General features: G+C 43.4%; 1 protein-coding gene across 9 annotated transcripts in view; it reads right to left on the reverse strand.

The window, feature by feature from the left end:
- The window catches only part of CUL2 (cullin 2), a 123895-nt gene that overhangs the window by 87989 nt on the left and 15961 nt on the right, over positions 1–19945 (reverse strand). For 3 of the 9 annotated variants that reach the window (XM_054435162.2, XM_054435159.2, XM_054435163.2), the window contains 3 exons: positions 13101–13193; positions 10076–10292; positions 8494–8614 (listed from right to left, as the gene is read on the reverse strand). In XM_054435162.2, the coding sequence (XP_054291137.1) occupies positions 8494–8614; positions 10076–10187 (233 nt within the window). In that variant the 5' untranslated portion in view covers positions 10188–10292; positions 13101–13193. Of the gene's footprint in view, positions 1–8493; positions 8615–10075; positions 10293–13051; positions 13194–15081; positions 15171–19945 lie in introns of those variants that run through there. The other 6 variants (XM_054435166.2, XM_054435164.2, XM_054435158.2 and 3 more) reach the window with 4 other exon arrangements.

The following is a 19945-nucleotide window of genomic DNA, read 5'->3' on the forward strand; positions in this document are numbered from 1 at the left end:
ACAGTACCCACCCACTACCCGTTAGTCCAGGGACTGCTAATAACAATATGTTGGAATGGTGCTTTCAACAGAAGTATGTTTTCCTTGTTTCAGACCTATGTGAATATCCTAAGACACCACAATCCTCTTGCCACACATTTCCATGGGCTTTGCAAATGATCAAAAATATATTAGCAAAACTACTTTTCCTCTCTGACAAACTCTTTTTCTAGTTAGTTTTTATCTACAGAGAATTTCTTGGACATACATTTATTTTCGATAAAGAAACTTCACATCTTTTTCACTAATACCCCACCTTCACCAAGCCCCAAGCCTATCAGTTTGAAGGGTTTTCCTCCCTTGGAGTTTTAAACGGTAAAGCTGATAAAAATGTAGAATTACTCATCACCTCCTCATATATGCAGGGCCACAGAGGAACAAAAGCCTGGCCTTAGTGCTTTTTGCCTTTCATATCCTCAAGAGCTCACCATCAGGGTCTTGTTCATTTATACGATTCAGCAAGCTTTTCCCTCCCATCCCTTCCTTCCAAACTGCACCAACCCTTCAAGGCCCATTTAAAACCCTGCCTCCTGACCTGATCAATCCCTAGAGTCTTCCTCCTCTTCTAATATGCTTCTCTTGGTACTTGAAGTCTCTACTCTTTATTTCAGTAAAGAGTTTTTATATACTAAATTCAATTCAACCATATGTTTCCATTATGTGACCTTTTTTTCCTCCCATGTTTTCCCCCTTTTAATCTAGTGATTCTCAAAGTGTGGTCCCCAGACCTCTGGAAATCCCTGAGACCTTTACAGAGGTCACAAGGTTAACAACTAGTTTGTTAACAATGCGATATGTCTGGTCCTTTTTTTTTTTTTTTTGGATACAGAGTCTTGCTCTGTCACCCAGGCTGGAATGCAGTGGCGGCACAATCTCAGCTCACTGCAACCTCCGCCTCCCGGGTTCAAGTGATTCTCCTGTCTCAGCTTCCTGAGTAGCTGGTATTACAGAAGCCCGCCACCACGCCCAGCTAATTTTTTGTATTTTGTAGAGACGGGGTTTCACCATGTCACCACATTGCCCAGGCTGGTCTTGAACTCCTGAGCTCAGTCAATCCACCCACCTCGGCCTCCCGAAGTGCTAGGATTACAGGCCTGAGCCACCGTGCCAGGCCCCCCCTGCTTTTTGTTTTGTTTTGTTTTATTCTTGTTTTTGACACAGGGTCTCCCTCTGTCCCTGAGGCTGGAGTGCTGGAGTGCAGGAGTGCAGGAGTGCAGTGGCCTGATCATAGCTCACTGCGGCCTCAAACTCCTGGGCTCAAGCGAGTGTACCATCTCAGTTTCCGAAGTAGCTGGGACTACAGGCGCGTGCGCCACCACACCCAGCTAATTTTTGTATTTTTGGTAGACATGGGGTCTCACTATGTTGCCCAGGCTCCTCTGGAACTCCTGAGCTCAAGCGATCCGCCCACCTCAGCCTCCCAAAAGTTCTGGGATTACAGGAGTGAGCCACCATGCCTGGCCTCCTCTGTCTTTTTGACTGAGTTTGTTTTTGTACTGATGGTGCAAAGGAATACGGACACTATTGATGCCTTAGCAGGGATCAAGACAGTGCCACCAACCTGTCCGGGTGGTCATTGGATCGCTGTATTCTTCACTGCCATACATTCCCAGTTTTTAAGACTATTGATTTAGGAATATCCTGGATGAAGCAGAAGCATTAATTTTATTAAATTTTGGCCCTTTAATACAAGTCTTTCTAATACTCTGTGTGAAGAAATGGGAAGTACACATGCACTTCTGCATGCCAAAGTGGGATGGCTGTCTTGAAGAAAAGCACTTGTGTGGTTGACTTACAGGCTGAACTACCTGCATTTTTCATGGTGAAACTACCTTTGCAAAACATGATAGTAAGAGGAATCTGACCTCATTGATTTAATCTTGCTTCTGACCTCCAAGGTGTTCCTGGTCATTCCTGGGCATAGGCCAACTTAATTTGGGGAGGAAGTTAGTTTATGGTTTAACTTGAAAGCTAAGTTCCTCCCTAAAACTACCCCTGCTCTTGCTTAGGGATGAAAAACCACCTTTGGAATACTAATGAAAAGCAGCAAGAATAGGATTATGGGAGGGGTGTGAACTTTGCTAAAGTGTAGGCATATTTCTATTAATATACTCCCTTACTGCTCAGGGGTCATGTGGCCAGAGGTCACAAGATTGGTGACTTCCCCAGTTGCTCCTATAAATAACATCAGTATTGTACAACTGAAGATCGCTTTTTGAGATATTTTTCGGACTGTCCCCACCTGGACTTGTGACTCATGACTCAGAACTGGTCCTATGGCCCCACCCAGAGGCAGGCTCAGCACTCAAGGACTGTTTTCCACACCCCTATGATTCCATCCCCAACCCATCAGCAGAACCCATTCTCTAGTCCCCTGCTCACCAAATTGTCCATAAAGACCCTAACCTCCAACCCAGGGGGAGACTGATTTGAGTGATAACTCCAGTTCTCCTATGTGACTGGCCTTGGGTCAGTTGAACACTTTCTCTACTGCAATACCTCGGTCTGGGTGAATTTTATCTGTGCAATAGCCAAGAAGAACCCATCTGGCCATTACAATGGAAGGCCATTTTTACTTGAAAGAACAATTGACAGACTTGGTGGCTCATGCCTCCCAGCACTTTGGGAGGCTGAGGTGGGCAGATCTCTTGAGTGTAGGAATTTGAGACCAGCCTGGACAATATAGCAAAACCCCATCTCTACAAAAAATACAAAATTTAGCCAGGCATGGTGGTGTGTGCTGGTAGTCACAGCTACTTGGGAGGCTGAGGTGGGAGAATCACTCGAACCTGGGAGGCAGATGCTGCAGTGAGCCAAGATCACGCCATACTGCACCCAGCCTGGGCAATAAAGGCAGACGTTCTCTCAAAAAAAGAAAAGAAAAGAAGAAGAAATTACCACTTGTTGAATTTCACTATAGTATCAAAGAAGAATATCCATAATTATCCAAAAAGATTATTTAATTTTCTTTCCAATGCCTGAGTTTCTTCACATACTTCAACCATAGAGAACCTAGCTATCTTCTATTAAATCAAATATTTAGAGAGTTGCAAACATACAAAAGCAATCCTTTTCCTCTGATCAAATTTTTTTACTTTGGAAAATATGGTTATTTTTCATAAAAGCATGCAATTTATGTTAAATGTGTTTGGTTTATTATTTTTAAAATTAATCAGTAATTTAAAAATTTGTATCCTTTAAATTTCTAATACAATAACTATTTATAGATAGATAGTTTCCCAAGGCCTCCCTAGACACTGAGCAGATGCCAGGATCATGCTTCCTGTACAGCCTGCAGAACCATGAGCCAATTAAACCTCTTTATTTCATCAATTACACAGTCTCAGGTATTTCATTATAACAATACAAGAATGGCATAATACAATAGATATAACCCACATGAACATAAGCTCTTCTAAGTCCTCAATAATTTTTTTTTGTTTGAGATGGAGTTTCCCTCTTGTTGCCCAGGCTGGAGTGCAATGGTGCGATCTCGGCTCACTGCAACCTCCGCCTCCCAGGTTCAAGCTATTCTCCTGCCTCAGCCTCCCGAGTAGCTGAGATTACAAGCACATGCCACCACGCCCAGCTAATTTTGTATTTTTAGTAGAGATGGGGTTTCACAATGTTGGTCAGGCTGGTCTTGAACTCCTGACCTCAGGTGATTTGCCCGCCTGGGCCTCCCAAAGTGCTGGGATTACAGGCGGGAGCCACTGCACCCAGCCAGAGTAATTTTTAAGCATGTAAAGAAACTGAAAAGTTTGAGAACCACTGCTCTAACTCATGAAATTCCTTCACTCTCCTCACGTTCCTCTTAATTCTGGTTGGAAATGTGATCGAGCATGAAGGGTGCCAACCATGGATCACTATAACAGCCCCCCCCTTTATTTCTAAATTCCAGAGATTGCCCCCACCTCTTGACAGTTTACCCAAACTCTATAGTAGGGAAGTAATATTCATAAAATAGTTATTAGCATCCAAGCCCTTAATATTAAAGTGAAATTACTTCCTTTTTCCAGAAAAAAAAATTCTTTCTGGGTAACCCTTTAAGTTACCACTTTTAGCATTAGTTGGACCTTACTCCCCAAACAAACCTCAAATCCTAGTTCATCTATGATTGCTTTCCTTGTTTTACTTTTTAGCAAAATGCTACATTTTACAAAACTGTGTTTTGACCTTGTATGTTTATTTAATTCCTTTATAATTGTTCCTGACTTCAAAAGTAATGTGTTGGCGGGGCACAATGGCTCATACCTGTAATCCCAGCACTTTGGGAGGCTGAGGCTGGTGGATCACTTGAGGTAAGGTGGATCACTTCAAGACCAGCCTTGCCAATATGGTAAAACCTTGTCTCTACTAAAAAAACACAAAAATTAGCTGGGCATAGTGTTGCATGCCTGAAATCCCAGCTACTCGGGAGGCTGAGGCAGGAGAATCACTTGAATTCAGAAGGTGGAGGTTGCAGTGAACTGAGATGGTGCCACTGCACTCCAGCCTGACAATAGAGCAAGACTCCATCTCAAAAAAAAAAAAAAAAAGAAAGAAAGAAAGAAATACACGCTTTTTGTAAAAACTACCTCTATTACAGAAATAGAGAATCATGTTTGGGTTGATGTACATAACACAATTTATTTCTATGAATATGATTAAATGTATTTTTATATGTATCAGAACATATATATGCTATTTTGTAGTCAGCTATTTGTACTTCTCTGATTTTGATCTTTATGAAAATGCAAATAATTATTTTGTGTGTGTGTGTGTGTGTATATTTTTGAGACAGAGTCTCCCTCCGTTGCCCAGGCTGGAGTGCAGTGGTGTGATCTCTGCTCACTGCAACCTCTGCCTCCCCGGTTCAAGCCATTCTCATGCCTCAGACTCCCGAGTAGCTGGAACTACAGGCACATGCCAATACACCCAGCGAATTTTTTTGTATTTTTAGTAGAGACAAGGTTTCACCATATTGGCCAGGCTGGTCTTGAACTCCTGACCTCAAGTGATCCACCCGCCTCAGCCTCCCAAAGAGTTGAGATTACAGGCATAAGCCACCAAGCCCGGCCAGTTATGTCATGTATTAAACATTTTTCTACCTTTTATTTTGGGAAACCCCTAGATACTGTACAACAGTTTTAACGTTTGGAGTGGCTCATTAAGGAGCTATTTTGAGACTGGGCGTGATGGCTCAGCCTGTAATCCCAGCACTTTGGGAGTCTGAGGCGGGTGGATTGCTTGAGGCCAGGAGCTTGAGACCAGCCTGGTCAATATGGTCAGATCCTATCTCTACTAAAAATACAAAAATAAGCCCAGGCTGGTGGTGTATGCCTGTAATCCCAGCTACTCAGGAGGCTGAGGCAGGAGAATCACTTGAACCTGGGAGGCAGAGGTTTCAGTGAGTTGAGATCGCGCCACTCCAGCATGGGCAACAGAGCAAGACTCTGTCTCAGAAAAGAAAAAAAAAAACAGCTATTTTGGGCTTACAAAAGTGCGAGTCTCTTTAAAGAAGTGGCTGACGTGATGGCCGGGTACAGTGGCTCATGCCTGTAATTCCAGCACTTTGGAAGGTGGGGATAGAAGGGTCACCTGAGGCCAGGAGTTCAAGACCAGCCTGGGCAACAGAGCAAAACCCTGTCTCTATGAAAAATAAATACAACAAAATATCAGCTGGGTATGGTGGTGCATGCCTGTAGTCCCAGCTACTCTGGAGGCTGAAGTGGGAGGATCACTTGAGCCCATGAGGTCATGTTTGCAGTGAGCTGTGATTATGCCACTGCACTACAGACTGGGTAACAGAGCCAGACCCTATCTTTAAACAAACAAATAAACAAAACTGTATAGGTTAAGAAAGTAAGGAAGTACTAAAAAACAAAACAAAACAAAATCTGCTTCTATAAGAGTATTTCAAAGGGGCAGAGGAGCCAACTGAGAGACAGATGGTGTTGTTTGCTGAAACTAAATTGCTCGTGTTAGGTTTTTAGTAGTAGAAAGATGTAGCTTCAGGTCCACTTTTTTTTTTTTTTTTTTTTTTGAGATGGAGTTTCACTCTGTTGCCTAGGCTGGAGTGCAGTGGTGCAATCTCAGCTCACTGCAACCTCTGCCTCCTGGCTTCAAGTGATTCTCCTGCCTCAGCTTCCCAAGTAGCTGGGATTACAGACGCCTTCCACCATATTCGGCTAATTTTTGTATTTTTAGTAGAGACGGGATTTCACCATGTTGGCCAGGCTGGTCTCAAACTCCTGTCTTCAAATGACCCATCCACCTCAACCTCCCAAAGTGCTAGGATTACAGGCGTAAGCCACCGTGCCCAGCCTCATGCCCCTTTTCTTCAAAGGTTCACCTTATCTTATGTAAACTGTAGATTTACTGAGCACCAACTAAAGTGTCACAAGTAGGTAACTATTTGCCTCACTGCCACCCCCTTGATTTAAGAAAAATGTATAAATACTGAACTTCCTGCGAACCTCTTTGAAAAAAGCAGCCAGATGCATCTGTGCCTTGGATTTTTCCTAGTTGTACCCTTAAGCTGGCTCAGTATACCTCAAGGAGGGAGGATTGCTTGAGGCCAGAAGTGCAAGACCAGCCTGGGGAAGCTGAAATGGAAGGATTGCTTGAGTTCAGGAGATTGAGATTGCAGTGAACTGTGATCGCGCCATTGCCCTCCAGCTTGGGCAACAGAGCAAGACCCCTGTCTCAAAAAAAAAAAGAATTTACAGCGGCGCAATCTGACAAATACCCCTCAGCCAGGTGATCAAGGTCAGTATTAAAAATGTACCCTTGGCATGCTGTGCTGAGAATGGCACTTTACCTCTGTGATCATCCTCCCCAAACCCCTAAGCCCAGTCTATCATGAGAACAATATTAGACAAATTCTTGCTGGGCACAGTGGCTCACGCCTGCAATTGACACTTTGGGAGTCCATGGTGGGTGGATCACTTGAAGTCAGGAGTTTGAGACTAGCCTGGGCAATACAGCAAGACCCTATCTTTACTAAAAATACAAAAATTAGCCGGACTTGGTGGTGCATGCCTGTAGTCCCAGCTACTGGGGAGGCTGAGACATGAGAATCACTTGAGCCCGGGAGGCAGAGGTTGCAGTGAGCCACAATCATGCCACTGCACTCCAGCCTGGGTGAGAGACCAAGACTCTGACTCAAAAAAATTAATTAATTAAATAAAATTAAATAAATAAATAAAAGAGCAAAAGTACAAGCTAATTGGAAAAGCTCAGAACTCATATCATATTCTGTGGGTGATAGTGGTACCAGATGAACAGGTTATATCTTTGCCTCTCCTAGACAATTCTGGTTGAAAGCTATTTAAAAAGGAAATATAAAAAGTATTCTTTTTTAATAAAAAGAAATTACCAGTGGATCCTTTATATTTCTTTGCAGTCACTTTTAGACAGGTAATTTAATAAGATAAAAGCTGCACTGAAAAAGAACTCATTTTGAGGAAAAGCCCACTATTTGAGATAGATAACTCACTATTTGAGATAGATGATGCATTTATGATTTCTCAAAATTGGGAATACAGAGTAAATCTGGGTAATGGATTGCAAGGACTTATACATGACATGTGAAAGAAGGGGAGATGACATTTTTCTGAACTGTTACATCATATTAAAAATACCCCAGGCACGGTGGCTTACACCTGTAATTCCAGCACTTTAGGAAGCCAAGGCAAGAGGATTGCTTGAGGTCAGGAGTTCAAGACAAGACCTATTTCTACCAAGAAAAAAAAAATGTGTGTTATCAAGAGCAAAATATGAATTGTGACCCACCCAGATAAGGATGATGACAAAGAAGATGGAAGAACTTGTAACTTAATAAAAATAAGCAGGCGGGGCACAGTGGCTCATGCCTGTAATCCCAGCACTTTGGGAAGCCGATGCGGGTGGATCACCTGAGGTCAGGAGTTCGAGAGCAACCTGGCCAACATGGTGAAACCCCATCTCTACTAAAAAAAAAAAAACAAAAAATTAGCTGGGCATGGTGGCGGGCGCCTGTAATCACAGTTACTTGGGAGGCTGACGCAGGAGAATTGCTTGAACCCAGGAGGCAGAGGTCATAGTGAGTTGAGATTGCATCATTGCACTCCAGCCTGGGCAACAAAGCAAGACTCTGTCTCGAAATAAATAAATTAAATAAGTAATATAGGCCATCTCATTTGAGAAGATAGGAACAAAGAAAGCGAACAAGTCAAATGTGGCAAGTCTGGAGGGAAGCTAATTCACAGAAAGAACAAATGGACTAAAAGACGTAGTTCCTGGGCTAAGGAAGGTGGTTGATCAATAATATTAACTTGGGCTGGGTGCATTGGCCCATGCCTTTAATCCCAGCACTTTGGGAGGCCGAGGCGGGCAGATCACGAGGTCAGGAGATCCAGACCATCCTGGCCAACATGGTTAAAAGCTGTTCTACTAAAATACAAAAAATTAGCTGGGCGTGGTGGTACGCACCTGTAGTCCCAGCTACTCGGGAGACTGCGGCAAGGGAATCGCTTGAACCTGGGAGGCGGAGATTGCAGTGAGCCGAGATAGCATGGCTGCACTCTAGCCTGGCGACAGAGTGAGACTCCGTCTAAAAAAAAAAAAAAAAAAAAAATTAACTTGTACCAAGTAGATCCTGAATACTGGGTTTGCTCAACATCAGTGTTAGAAGTAGAAACTACCCAAGATTATACAACCAGATTTCTAAAATAGCATACTTAGACTTAGCGAGGCTGAGGCAGGTGGATCACCTGAGGTCATGAGTTCAAGACTAGCTTAGTCAACATGGTGAAAGCCCGTCTCTACTAAAAATAAAAAAAAATTTTAAAAAAACATTAGCTGTGTGTGGTGGTGCATGCCGGTGATCCTAGCTACTTGGGAGGCTGAGGCACGAGAATTGCTTGAACCTGAGAGGCAGAGATTGCAGCCTGGGCGACAGAGCAAGACTCCACCCAAAATAAAATAAAAAAAAAAATAGCTTACTTAGATATGGATGGCAAGGTTAAGAATCTGAGCTAAGTGTCAATGCCTTTTCCAATAAATAAAATATGTGTTAAGTAAGCCAAAAGAAAAAAAGGAAAAAATGGACTTTTATTAACCTTATGGTTTACTTGACTAGATCTCTGTGGGAAAGTGAATAAGACTAATGTACTAAGAATTGTATAGTGGGGTTTTTGTTTTCATTTTTTTTTTCTAGAGACAGAGTCTTGCTATGTTGCCCAGGCTGGTCTGAAACTCCTGGTCTCAAGCAGTCCTCCTGTCTTGGCCTCCCAAAGTGCCGGAATTATAGGCATGAGCTACTGTGCCCGGTGTTGTACAGTCATTTAATATTTAATAAAACATTCTATAAAATAAAATATTCTGGCATAACACCAACCTAAAAAAAAGGTTAGCAACATCTTGCTTCCAAAAAGACATCTTTTGCTATTAGAAAATAAAACAAAGAAAAAACATTCACAATATGAACTCTTAGATCAGAGTATGCACCAAACATTCCGCTAGAAATAAAAAAGGATAAATCTGCTGGGCCTTTTGTAACCTGCACTACATGTAACAAGTTACTCACTTGAAGCCTACATCCTCGTCACATTTCTCTTATTAGAAAAGATGGGAGGCATGGCCCCTATTGCACTGTTTTATACTTTATTTTCTGTTTTTCTGGTTTTATTTTTATTTTTAAATGACCCAGGCCAGGCGTGGTGGCTCATGCCTGTAATCCCAGCACTTTGGGAGGCCGAGGCAGGCGGATCACTTGAGGTCAGGAGTTCAAGACCAGCCTGGCCAACATGGCGAAACCTCGTCTCTACTAAAAATAGAAAAATTAACTGGGCATGGTGGTGTGTACCTGTAATCCCAGCTACTCGGGAGGCTGAAGCAGGAGAATCACTTGAACCCGGGAGGCAGAGGTTACAGTGAGTCAAGATAGCACCACTGCACTCCAGCCTGGGCGACTGGGCGACAGAGTCCATCTCAAAAAAAAAAAAAAAAAGACCCTACAGTAAAAATTGACTGGAGAGAGGGGTGTACCTTCTATCCATTTCAACCCACTTACAGCCATGCGTGGCCATCACTGCAATCAGGATACAGAGGAGTTCCATTCTCCCCAATAAGCTCTCCTGTGCTCTTCCTCTATACATCACAGGGTTTTCTTTCCATGTCGCCATGGGTTTTCGTCCATGTCCTTTGCCACCTGAGTTTTTCTCCCTTCTTCCCAATCATTTATGACCACTTGAGCCTTGGAACAATCGGGAATGGAGAGTGCCTCTATCCTAGGAGTGAGAAAAGGGAGAGGGAATTAGAGGAGAGGTCTTCTGGGTTGTGGGAATACACGAACCTTATTCAGATCAGATCATGAGGTTTCCAGCCTTCTATCTGGAAGAGTCTCATAGCCAGTTGGGCATTTAATTTAGCTCAACTAAAAATCTCTAATAAAGGTGAGAGGTATTAAGCCATCAACAGACATTCACCTGATGTCGCTGGCATTAGTGGCTTATAATTGTGGGACAGCTCAAAGCTACAGAACCAGTTGCTTTCAGCATGGAGACAATGGGTCTACCATTGTAGAAAATGTGGAGACCACACTTTGACCTCATTAGTACCAACGTTTAGCCATACACAGGAATCTGTTTTAATATCACTAGATTAACTCACATCAAAACAGTTGCTTTGATTTTTAGGGTCCATTATTATTTCTGTTTTACTGGAAGCCACAATGAAGACTTAAGTGATGGAAGTGTCAACACAATAGATTCATGCCTACTAATTCCTGCTGTAGAACCCCTGAGACCAAGATTAGTTTCGAACTGAAGAGTTACAAGTGGGATGCTAGGTCCTCTCACAGCTCAGTCACCACACACACAAGCGCTCGTTTCTTCTGAATCAACTCTTGTAACTCTGCAGTTCCAAACTAATCTTTTGCATCATTCAATTCTACTCTAGTATCAAAAGCATAATTAGAAGACGTATTTCACCCAGAACTAGAGCAGTTGCTATTGACATCTGTAGCAGTACAGCTTGTGCTCGGCTCCCTGCTCTAATTCTAGTGCACCAAAGGGGAATGGTTTCTAATTAGAGGGAGTAGAACTAACAGAGCATGAAAAACAGGATATCTGTGTTGTAGCTGTGACATAACCTAAGTTATTTAGTGTCTACACTTGACTAATAAAATAAGAAACAGCCTCCCAAATTGCTGGGATTACAGGTGTGAGCCATTGCCAGGTGGGCCAATCACCTGAAGTAGAGAGTTCGAGACCAGCCTGGCCAATAAGGTGAAAACCCATCTCTACCAAAAATACAAAAATTAGCCAAGCGTGGTGGTGCATGCCTGTAATCCCAGCTACTTGAAAGGCTGAGGCAGGAGAATCGCTTGAACCCGGGAGGCAGAGGTTACAGTGAGCTGAGATTGTGCCACTCCAGCCTGGGTGACAGAGCGAGACTCCGTCTCAAAAAATAATAATAATAACATTAATAAAAATAAAAACAAAATAAGATAAGAAACAGGCTGGGTGCTGTGACTCACACCTGCAATCCCAACACTTTGGGAAGCCAAGGTAGGTGGATAACTTAAGGCCAGGAGTTCAAGACCAGCCTGGCCAACATAGTGAAATCCTGTCTCCACTAAAAATACAAAAATTAGCCAGGCATGGTAGCACATGCCTGTAATTCCAGCTACTTGGGAGGCTGAGGCATGAGAATCACTGGAACCTGGGAGGCAGAGGTTACAGTGAGCTGAGACTGTTCCACTGCACTCCAGCCTGAGCAACAGAGCTAGACTCTGTCTCAAAAAAATAATAAAAAATAAATAAATTTAAAGGCCGGGCACCGTGGCTTATATCTGTAATCTCAGCACTTTGAGAGACCGAGGCGGGTGGATCACGAGGTCAGGAGTTCAAGACCAGCCTGGCCAAGGTGGTGAAACCTCGTCTCTACTAAAAATGCAAAAATTAGCCGGGCTCAGTGGCAGGCAGCTGTAATCCCGGCTACTCGGGAGGCTGAGGCAGGAGAATCGCTTGAACCTGGGGGGCGGAGGTTGCAGTGAGCTGAGATCACACCACTGCACTCCAGCCTGGGCAACAGAGTGAGACTCTGTCTCAAAAAAAAAAAAAAAAAAATTTAAGAAGAAACAACGTAGGTGACAATGTTAGTTCCAGCCACAATACTCCAATTATTAAAATCGAAGTTGAACAATGCTGCCTGTCTATTAAGGGGAAGAGCTAGTTGTAACATTAGTATGAAAAGCTCTCTGATTTAATGTTTTCTTTGCGTCCAATCTGTTAGATATTTGTAAGTTGTCTAATCCAGAAACCTATGCACTTTCAAATTACCTCCATCCCAAATCTACTTGGCTCAAAAAATTTTTTTTTGTTTTTGAGACAGAGTCTTGCTCTGTTGCCCAGGCTGCAGTGCAGTGGTGTGATCACAACTCACTGGAGCTTCAAACTCCTGGGCTCAAGGGATCCTCCCACTTCAGCCTCCTGAGTAGCTGGGACACAGGCGCCCGCCACCAGGCCAAGCTAATTTTTTGTATTTTTAATAGAGACGAGGTTTAAGCATGTAGCCCAGGCTGGTCTCGAACACCTGATCTCAAGTGATCTGCCCACCTCAGCCTCCTAAAGTGCTGGGATTATAGGCATCGGCCACCATACCTGGCTGCTCAAAATATTTTCACCGATGCAGGATTTTCCCCAGCCAGTATGAACTAATATTGCTTTCATACTCTGCCTCTCATTTATTCTTTCTCCTCTAGATATAATCTAAAGGTTTACAATAAAATGTAACCTCTCCAAGGGATGGATCTTGGAATTGAGCGGATCCACTTAAAAAAAAAAAGAATGTAAAAATGCAAATAAAAAATGCTAGTGCCTGGCATAGGGCCTTGGGAAATGAAATTTAAGCTTCTTTAGCTTTATGGTAACTCATTTCTGTCTCCAACATCTGGAAAACTTTAAACATAGTCCATTAGCTGTACAAAAACACTGTTATTGAGATAAGCATACACATGTGCGCACACACACGATTTCACACATACATGCAGGGTCCATAAGATGACACCAGAGGCTGGGTGTAGTGGCTCACACCTGTAATCCCAGCACTTAGGGATGCCGAGGAAGGTGGATTGCTTGAGCTCAGGAGTTGGAGACCAGCCTGGGTGACACGGAGAAATCCTGTCTCTAGAAAAATACAAAAATTAGCCAGACATGGTGTCGTGCATTTGTAGTCTTAGTTACTCTGGAGGCTGAGGTGGGAGGATGGCTTGAGCCCAGGAGTTCAAGGCTGCAGTGAACCAAGATCTCGCCATTGCACTCTAGCCTGGGAAGCTCTTCCCATTAAGGTTAACCCCTTGACTTCCTGGTCTCCTTCCCTTTTCTCTCCTCCCCTCTATTTATTTTGATTGCCTAGAACCTTGGTGTAGGGAAGGAGGTGGAATTGCTGGGCTTCTTTTCCAATTTTTAGTTGTGTTAAGGATAGGGTAAATTTTAGGAAACCATAGTAATGTGCAAATACAGGCACTCAATACATTAATGGGAAATTAATTAAATGTATAAGTAACCATGGAATCCAATATATTTTTTTTAACATGAACAGTCCTACTAAAGGAAGAATCAAAGACTTTTTTGGGGGGGGGGACAGTCTCGCTCTTGTTGCCCAGGCTGCAGTGCAATGGCACAATCTCAGCTCACTACAACCTCCGCCTCCCAGGTTCAAGCGATTCTTTTGCCTCAGCCTCCTGAGTAGCTGGGATTACAGGCACCTGCCACCACACCCAGCTAATTTTGTATTTTCAGTAGAGACGGAGTTTCTCCATGTTGGTCAGGCTGGTCTCGAATTCCTGACCTCAGGTGATCCACCCGCCTGGGCCTCCCAATGTGCTGGGATTACAGGCGGGAGCCACCGTGCCCAGCCCAAAGACTCTTAAAGATACATTCAGGCTTGAGAAATGTGTTGAAACAAACAACACGACATTTAATAGGGATTGAATGTGATGACTTGGATTTAGGTTTTAAAAAACTAAGTAATTGGCCGGGCGTGGTGGCTCACACCTGTAATCCCAGCACTTTGGGAGGCCGAGGCGGGCGGATCACGAGGTCAGGAGATCGAGACCATCCTGGTTAACACCATGAAACCCCGTCTCTACCAAAAATAGAAAAAAATTAGCCGGGCGTGGTGGCCAGCCGCCTGTAATCCCAGCTACTCGGGAGGCTGAGGCAGGAGAATGGCCTGAACCCGGGAGGCGGAGCTTGCAGTGAGCCGAGATGGCGCCACTGCACTCCAGCCTGGGTGACAGAGCGAGACTCCGTTTCAAAAAAAAAAAAAAACTAAGTAATTGGGCCGGATGCGGTGGCTCAAGCCAGTAATCCCAGCACTTTGGGAGGGAGACCATCCTGGCTAACACAGTGGAAACCCATCTCTACTAAAAAAATACAAAAAAATTTGCCAGGCGTGGTGGCGGGCGCCTGTAGTCCCAGCTCCTCAGGAGGCTAAGGCAGGAGAATCACTTGAACCCGGGAGGCAGAGGTTGCAGTGAGCCGAGATCACGCCATTGCACTCCAGCCTGGGCGACAGAGCGAGACTCCGTCTCAAAAAAAAAGAAAAAAACCCAAAACTAATTACAAACAATAAAGGGAATATAATTAATGTTCAACAGAAGCTTTACTAAAAGCCATGAACCTGGCTCCTGAAAGAGGCAATCTCCTGGGAAAAAAAAAAAAAAAAAAGTCAACAAACATCGATAAACTTTAGGAGAAAAACACACAGCAAATGACATATTGGTATGATGACAATGTACTTTACACATAGATAGCTAGGAAGGATGAGAACAGCATATATTTCCAACAATCACTGAAGTAACAGATAAAAATTTAGAGGGTTGGAGATTAAACAAAAATGTGTAGGTGCTATAGAAAAAATGCGTTCCCCCAAAATTCGTATGTTGAAACCTAATCCCCAATATGATGGTTTTTGTAGTACAGGGCTTTGGGAAGTGTTATGTCATCAGGGTGGAGGCCTTCTGAATGGGATTAGTGTCTTTACAAAAGAGTTCCCAGAGAGCTCCCTCACTTCTTCGGTCATGTGAGGACACAGCAAGAGGACGACCATCTGTGATCCACAGAGGGGCCTTCACCAGACACACCTTGATCTTGGACTTAGCCTCCTATAAAAAATAAATGTGTTTTTTATTTTTTTTGGTTTTTTTTTTTTTGAGACGGAGTCTCACTCTAGCCCAGGCTGGAGTGCAGTGGCGCGATCTCACTGCAAGCTCCGCCTCTCAGGTTTACGCCACTCTCCTGCCTCAGCGTCCCGAGTAGCTGTGACTACAGGCGCCAGCCACCACGCCTGGCTAATTTTTTTTTTTTTTTTAGAGATGAGGTTTCACTGTGTTAGCCAGAATTGTCTCCATCTCCTGACCTCATGATCTGCCCGCCTCGGCCTCCCAAAGTGCTGGGATTACAGGCGTGAGCCACCATACCGGGCCAAATGTTTGTTGTTTATAAGCCACCCAGTCTATGGCATTTTGTTATGGCAGCCCAAGTGGAAAGATAGTGGGTCTGATGTTATTATAACTCCTGTTAGAAAAAGGATAAATTAAGTCTACATTGCCCTTACCTGGTTTTGAAAGCAGAGTGGTTATGATCTGAAAAAGGATTACAGGTGATGACTTTGAAAGTAGGCTGAAGGCTAAGATTTTAAAGAAAAGGGCAGTTTACTTTATGACAGTGTGTCTGATGTTATCATTATAACTCCTGTTAGCAATAAGGAAAAAGGATAAATTATGTCTGCATTGCCTTTACCTGGTTTTGAAAGCAGAGTGGTTATGATCTGAAAAAGGATTATAGGCAGTGGCTTTGAAAGTAGGCTGAAGGTCAAGATTTTAGAGAAAAGGGCAGTTTATTACTTCAAGTATTTTTCATAATTGTCAATAAACAAATATACATAAAATACCTCCAAAAAGATACATGCCTAAGTGTTGCCTCTGGGGAGAACTGGAGAAGTAGGGACACAGAAATGTGTCCTTTAGGTTGTTGTATCTTTAATGTCATGTGAATTTTGTGCCATGTTTATGTATCATCAATTTAACACTTATTAATTTTAAAAAGTAGAAGACTTGGGCCTGGCGTGGTGGCTCATGCCTGTAATCCCAGCACTTAGGGAGGCCAAGGAGGGCGAATCATGAGGTCAAGAGATGGAGACCATCCTGGCTAACACGGTGAAACCCTGCCTCTACTAAAAATACAAAAAATTAGCCAGGCGTGGTGGCGGGCACTTGTAGTCCCAGCAACTCTGGAGGCTGAGGCAGGAGAATGGCATGAACCTGGGAGGAGGAGCTTGCAGTGAGCCAAGATCACGCCACTGCACTCCAGCCTGGGCAACAGAGTGAGACTCCATCTCAAAAAAAAAAAAAAAAAAAGTAGAAGACCTGGTTCCTACTCTTCCTAAGTTAATTGCTCCTTTTCTGTGGACTTGTACTCTCTGGGATTATTGCTAATGTGGCACTTATCTGAATTCATTGCAATTATTTAGGCAAGGGAAGAGTTTGTGAGATTTTCATGTTGGAAAAATAACATCTTTGCCTTTTGTGAATGGAGAATGGATTAACAAGAGGCCAGAATGGATGCAGGATGATCAGTTAAGAGGCTATTGCACCTGCCTAAGTGAGAAGTGACAGTAGTTTGGGCCAGGCACGGTGGCTCTTGCCTGTAATCCCAGAACTCTGGGCTAAGGTGGGAGGACTGCTTGAGCCCAAGAGCTCCAGACCAGCCTGGGCGACATGATGAGATCCTGTCTCTTCAAAAAAATAGAAAAAATTAGTGGGGTGTTGTGGTGTGTGCCTGTAGTTCCAGCTACTTGGGAGGCTAAGGTGGGAGGATCACCTGAGCCCAGGAGGTCGAGGCTGCAGTGAGCCAAGATCACACCATTGTACTCTAGCCTGGGCGACAGTTAGACCCTGACTCAAACAAAAAAAAAGAAAAAAGAAAAAAAAACACAGTTATTTGGACTAGAATAGTGGTGGGAAAGATAGGGAGAAATGAAAAAATTGGGAGATATTTAAATGTCTTTGATATTGGAATTGAGGTAGGAGGAAGTTATCAAAGATGACACCTGTTTCCAGACTTGGGAATGTATTAGCTATCTATTGCTGTGCATGGATTCTTTGGGTCAGATTTGGGAGTGGCTTAGCTGAACAGTTCTTTTTCAGGGTTTCTCATGAGATTTCAGTCAAAGTATTGGCCTGGGCTACAGCCATCTGAAGGCCTGACTGTGGCTGGGGGATCCTGCTACCAAACCCACTCACATTACTGTTGGCAGGAGACCTCATTTCCATGCAATCCCTGTGGACCTCTCCATGGGACTTCCTGGATCTCCTCATAAATTGTTAGCTGTCACACAGAAATCTGATGTTTGCTGAATTAATGTTTTTTAAAAACCTAGCCATTTCTTCTAGGGACAGTGGCTCATGCCTGTAATCCCAGCACTTTGGGAGGCCGAAATGGGCAGACCACCTGTGCTCAGGAGTTGGAGAACAGCCTGGGCAGGATGGCAAAACTCTATCTCTACAAAAAATGCAAAAGTTAGCCAGGTGTGGTGGTGCACGCCTATAGTTCCAGCTACTTGGGAGGCTGAAGTAAGAGGATTGGTTGAGCCTGGAGGTCGAGGCTCCAGTGAGCCATGTTTGCACCTAGCAGAAATGGTTAGGTTTTTAAGAAACATTTAAAAAATGTTTAGCCTGGGTGACAGAGTGAGACCCTGTCTCAAAAACAAAACAAAACACAACAAAAAACCTGACCATCATTTCAACCAGGCAGAATTATACATTTATGCATCCATCAATCTTTCATTCCTTGATTGATTACATCATTATTTCATATATATTATGTGCCATGCAATGTTCTAGGTGCTGGGCACAATATTTGTAGGGTCCTTTTCTTAATAAACTTACATTCCAGTGAGCAGAGACAGATAAAAATCAGGTAAATGAATGACAAAGATAATTTTGTCTAGTAATTATGTGCCATAATTATGTAGTAGTTATGTGCCAGCCCCACAAACATTTGCAGAACAAGATTTCCAGACAGTGGGAGCAGCAAGTGAAAAAACCTGAAGGATGGTTGAGTTAGGTGTGTTTGTGAAATAAAATGAAAGCCAGTGTGATCAATGCATAATGAAAAGGAAGACCAAAGCCAAATCTTGTAGGACTTTATCAACTTTGATAGAGAAGCTTGATTTTATTTCAACCACATGGAAGTCACTGGAGGTTTTTAAGCATGAATAATGATATAATCTGGTTTGCCATAATTAAAATATCCATAGCGGGCCAGGCATGGTGGCTCACACCTGTAATCTCAGAACTTTGGAAGGCTGAGGCAGGAGGATTGCTTCAGGCCAGGAGTTCAAGAGCAGCCTGGGCAACATAGTGAGACCCTATCTCTAGAAAGTAATCGAAAAATTAGCTGGGTGTGGTGGTGCACACCTGTGGTCTCAGCTACTCGGGAGGCTGAGTTAGGAGGATCGCTTGAGCCTAGGAGGTCAAGGCTGCAGTGAGCCTGATTGTGCCATTGCAACACAGCAAGATTCTGTCTCAGAAACAAAACAAAACAACAAATGAAATAGCCATACTGCTATAGGAACAAGGAGGTATAATTGTTTGCTAGGGCTGCTATAACAAAATGCCACAGACTGGGTGGATTAAAGAATATAAATTTATCCAGGCGCAGTGGCTCATGCCTATAATCCCAGCATTTTGGGAGGCCAAGGCAGGTGAATCACTTGAGGTCAGGAATTCGAGACCAGCCTGGCCAACATGGTGAAACCTTTCTCTACCAAAAAATACAAAAATTAGCTGGGTGTGGTGGCACATGCCTATAGTCCCAGATACTCTGGAGTCTGAGATGGAAGAATTGATTGTACCTGGGAGGTGGAGGTTGCAGTGAGCTAAGATCACACCACTGCACTCCAGCCTGGGTGACAAAGTGAGACCCTGTCTAAAAAAATAAAATAAAATAAAATAAACAGAAATTAATTTTGTCACAGTTCTGGAGGCTGGGAGTCCAAGATCAAGATGCTGGTAGGGTTGGTTTCCTCTGAGGGCCTAAGGGAGGAGTCTGTTGCAGGCCTCTCTCCTTGGCTTGCAGATTGCCACCCTCTTGGTTGCTGCCTCTTCACATATTTGTCTCTGTGTGCATGCATCCCTCGTATCCCCCTCTTACAATTACACCAGTCATATGGGATTAAGGTCCTTCCCCAATGGCCTTATTTTAACTTAATCATCTCTTTAATGACCTAATCGCCGGATATGGTTACATTCTGAGGTACTAGAGGTTGAGACTTAGACAAGTGAATTTGGGGGAGACACATAACAGCCCATAGCAGAAGTCAAGAATGGTAGCAGCAAGATCAGTTAGGATACTACTGCAGTATCTTAGCAAAGAGATGCCAGTGGCTTGGATTGGGATTTTTAGATTAGGAGTGGTTGGATTAGATAATTATTTTAAAGGTAGCATGCATGGGTTTGCTACTTCTAAGTGCTAAAAAGAAATGACTCAGGGATTATCATCAGTTTTTGGCCTGAGCAACTTGGTTGCCATTTGCTGAAACAGAGAAAATGGAGAAGCAAGTTTACAGGGAGAACAAGAATTATGAGATTAAATGATTCTCTAAGAATCACTCTTCTCTTATGAGAAGATTTTTTTTTTTTTTTTTTTGATTCGGGTTCTGGCTCTGTTGCCCAGCTGGAGTGCAGTGGTTCAATTGTGGCTCACTGCAGCCTCAAACTCCTGGGCTCAAGTAATTCTCCTGTCCTAGCTTCCCAAGTAGTTGGAACTACAGGTGTGCACCACCACGCCTAACTAAGATTTTCTATTCATACTTTTTATGGAGATGGAGTCTCACTGTGTTGCCCAGGCTGGTCTCAAACTCCTGGCCTCAA

The sequence above is a fragment of the Pongo pygmaeus genome, chromosome 8 (assembly GCF_028885625.2).
Source record: "Pongo pygmaeus isolate AG05252 chromosome 8, NHGRI_mPonPyg2-v2.0_pri, whole genome shotgun sequence".
NCBI classification, from domain to species: domain Eukaryota; kingdom Metazoa; phylum Chordata; class Mammalia; order Primates; family Hominidae; genus Pongo; species Pongo pygmaeus.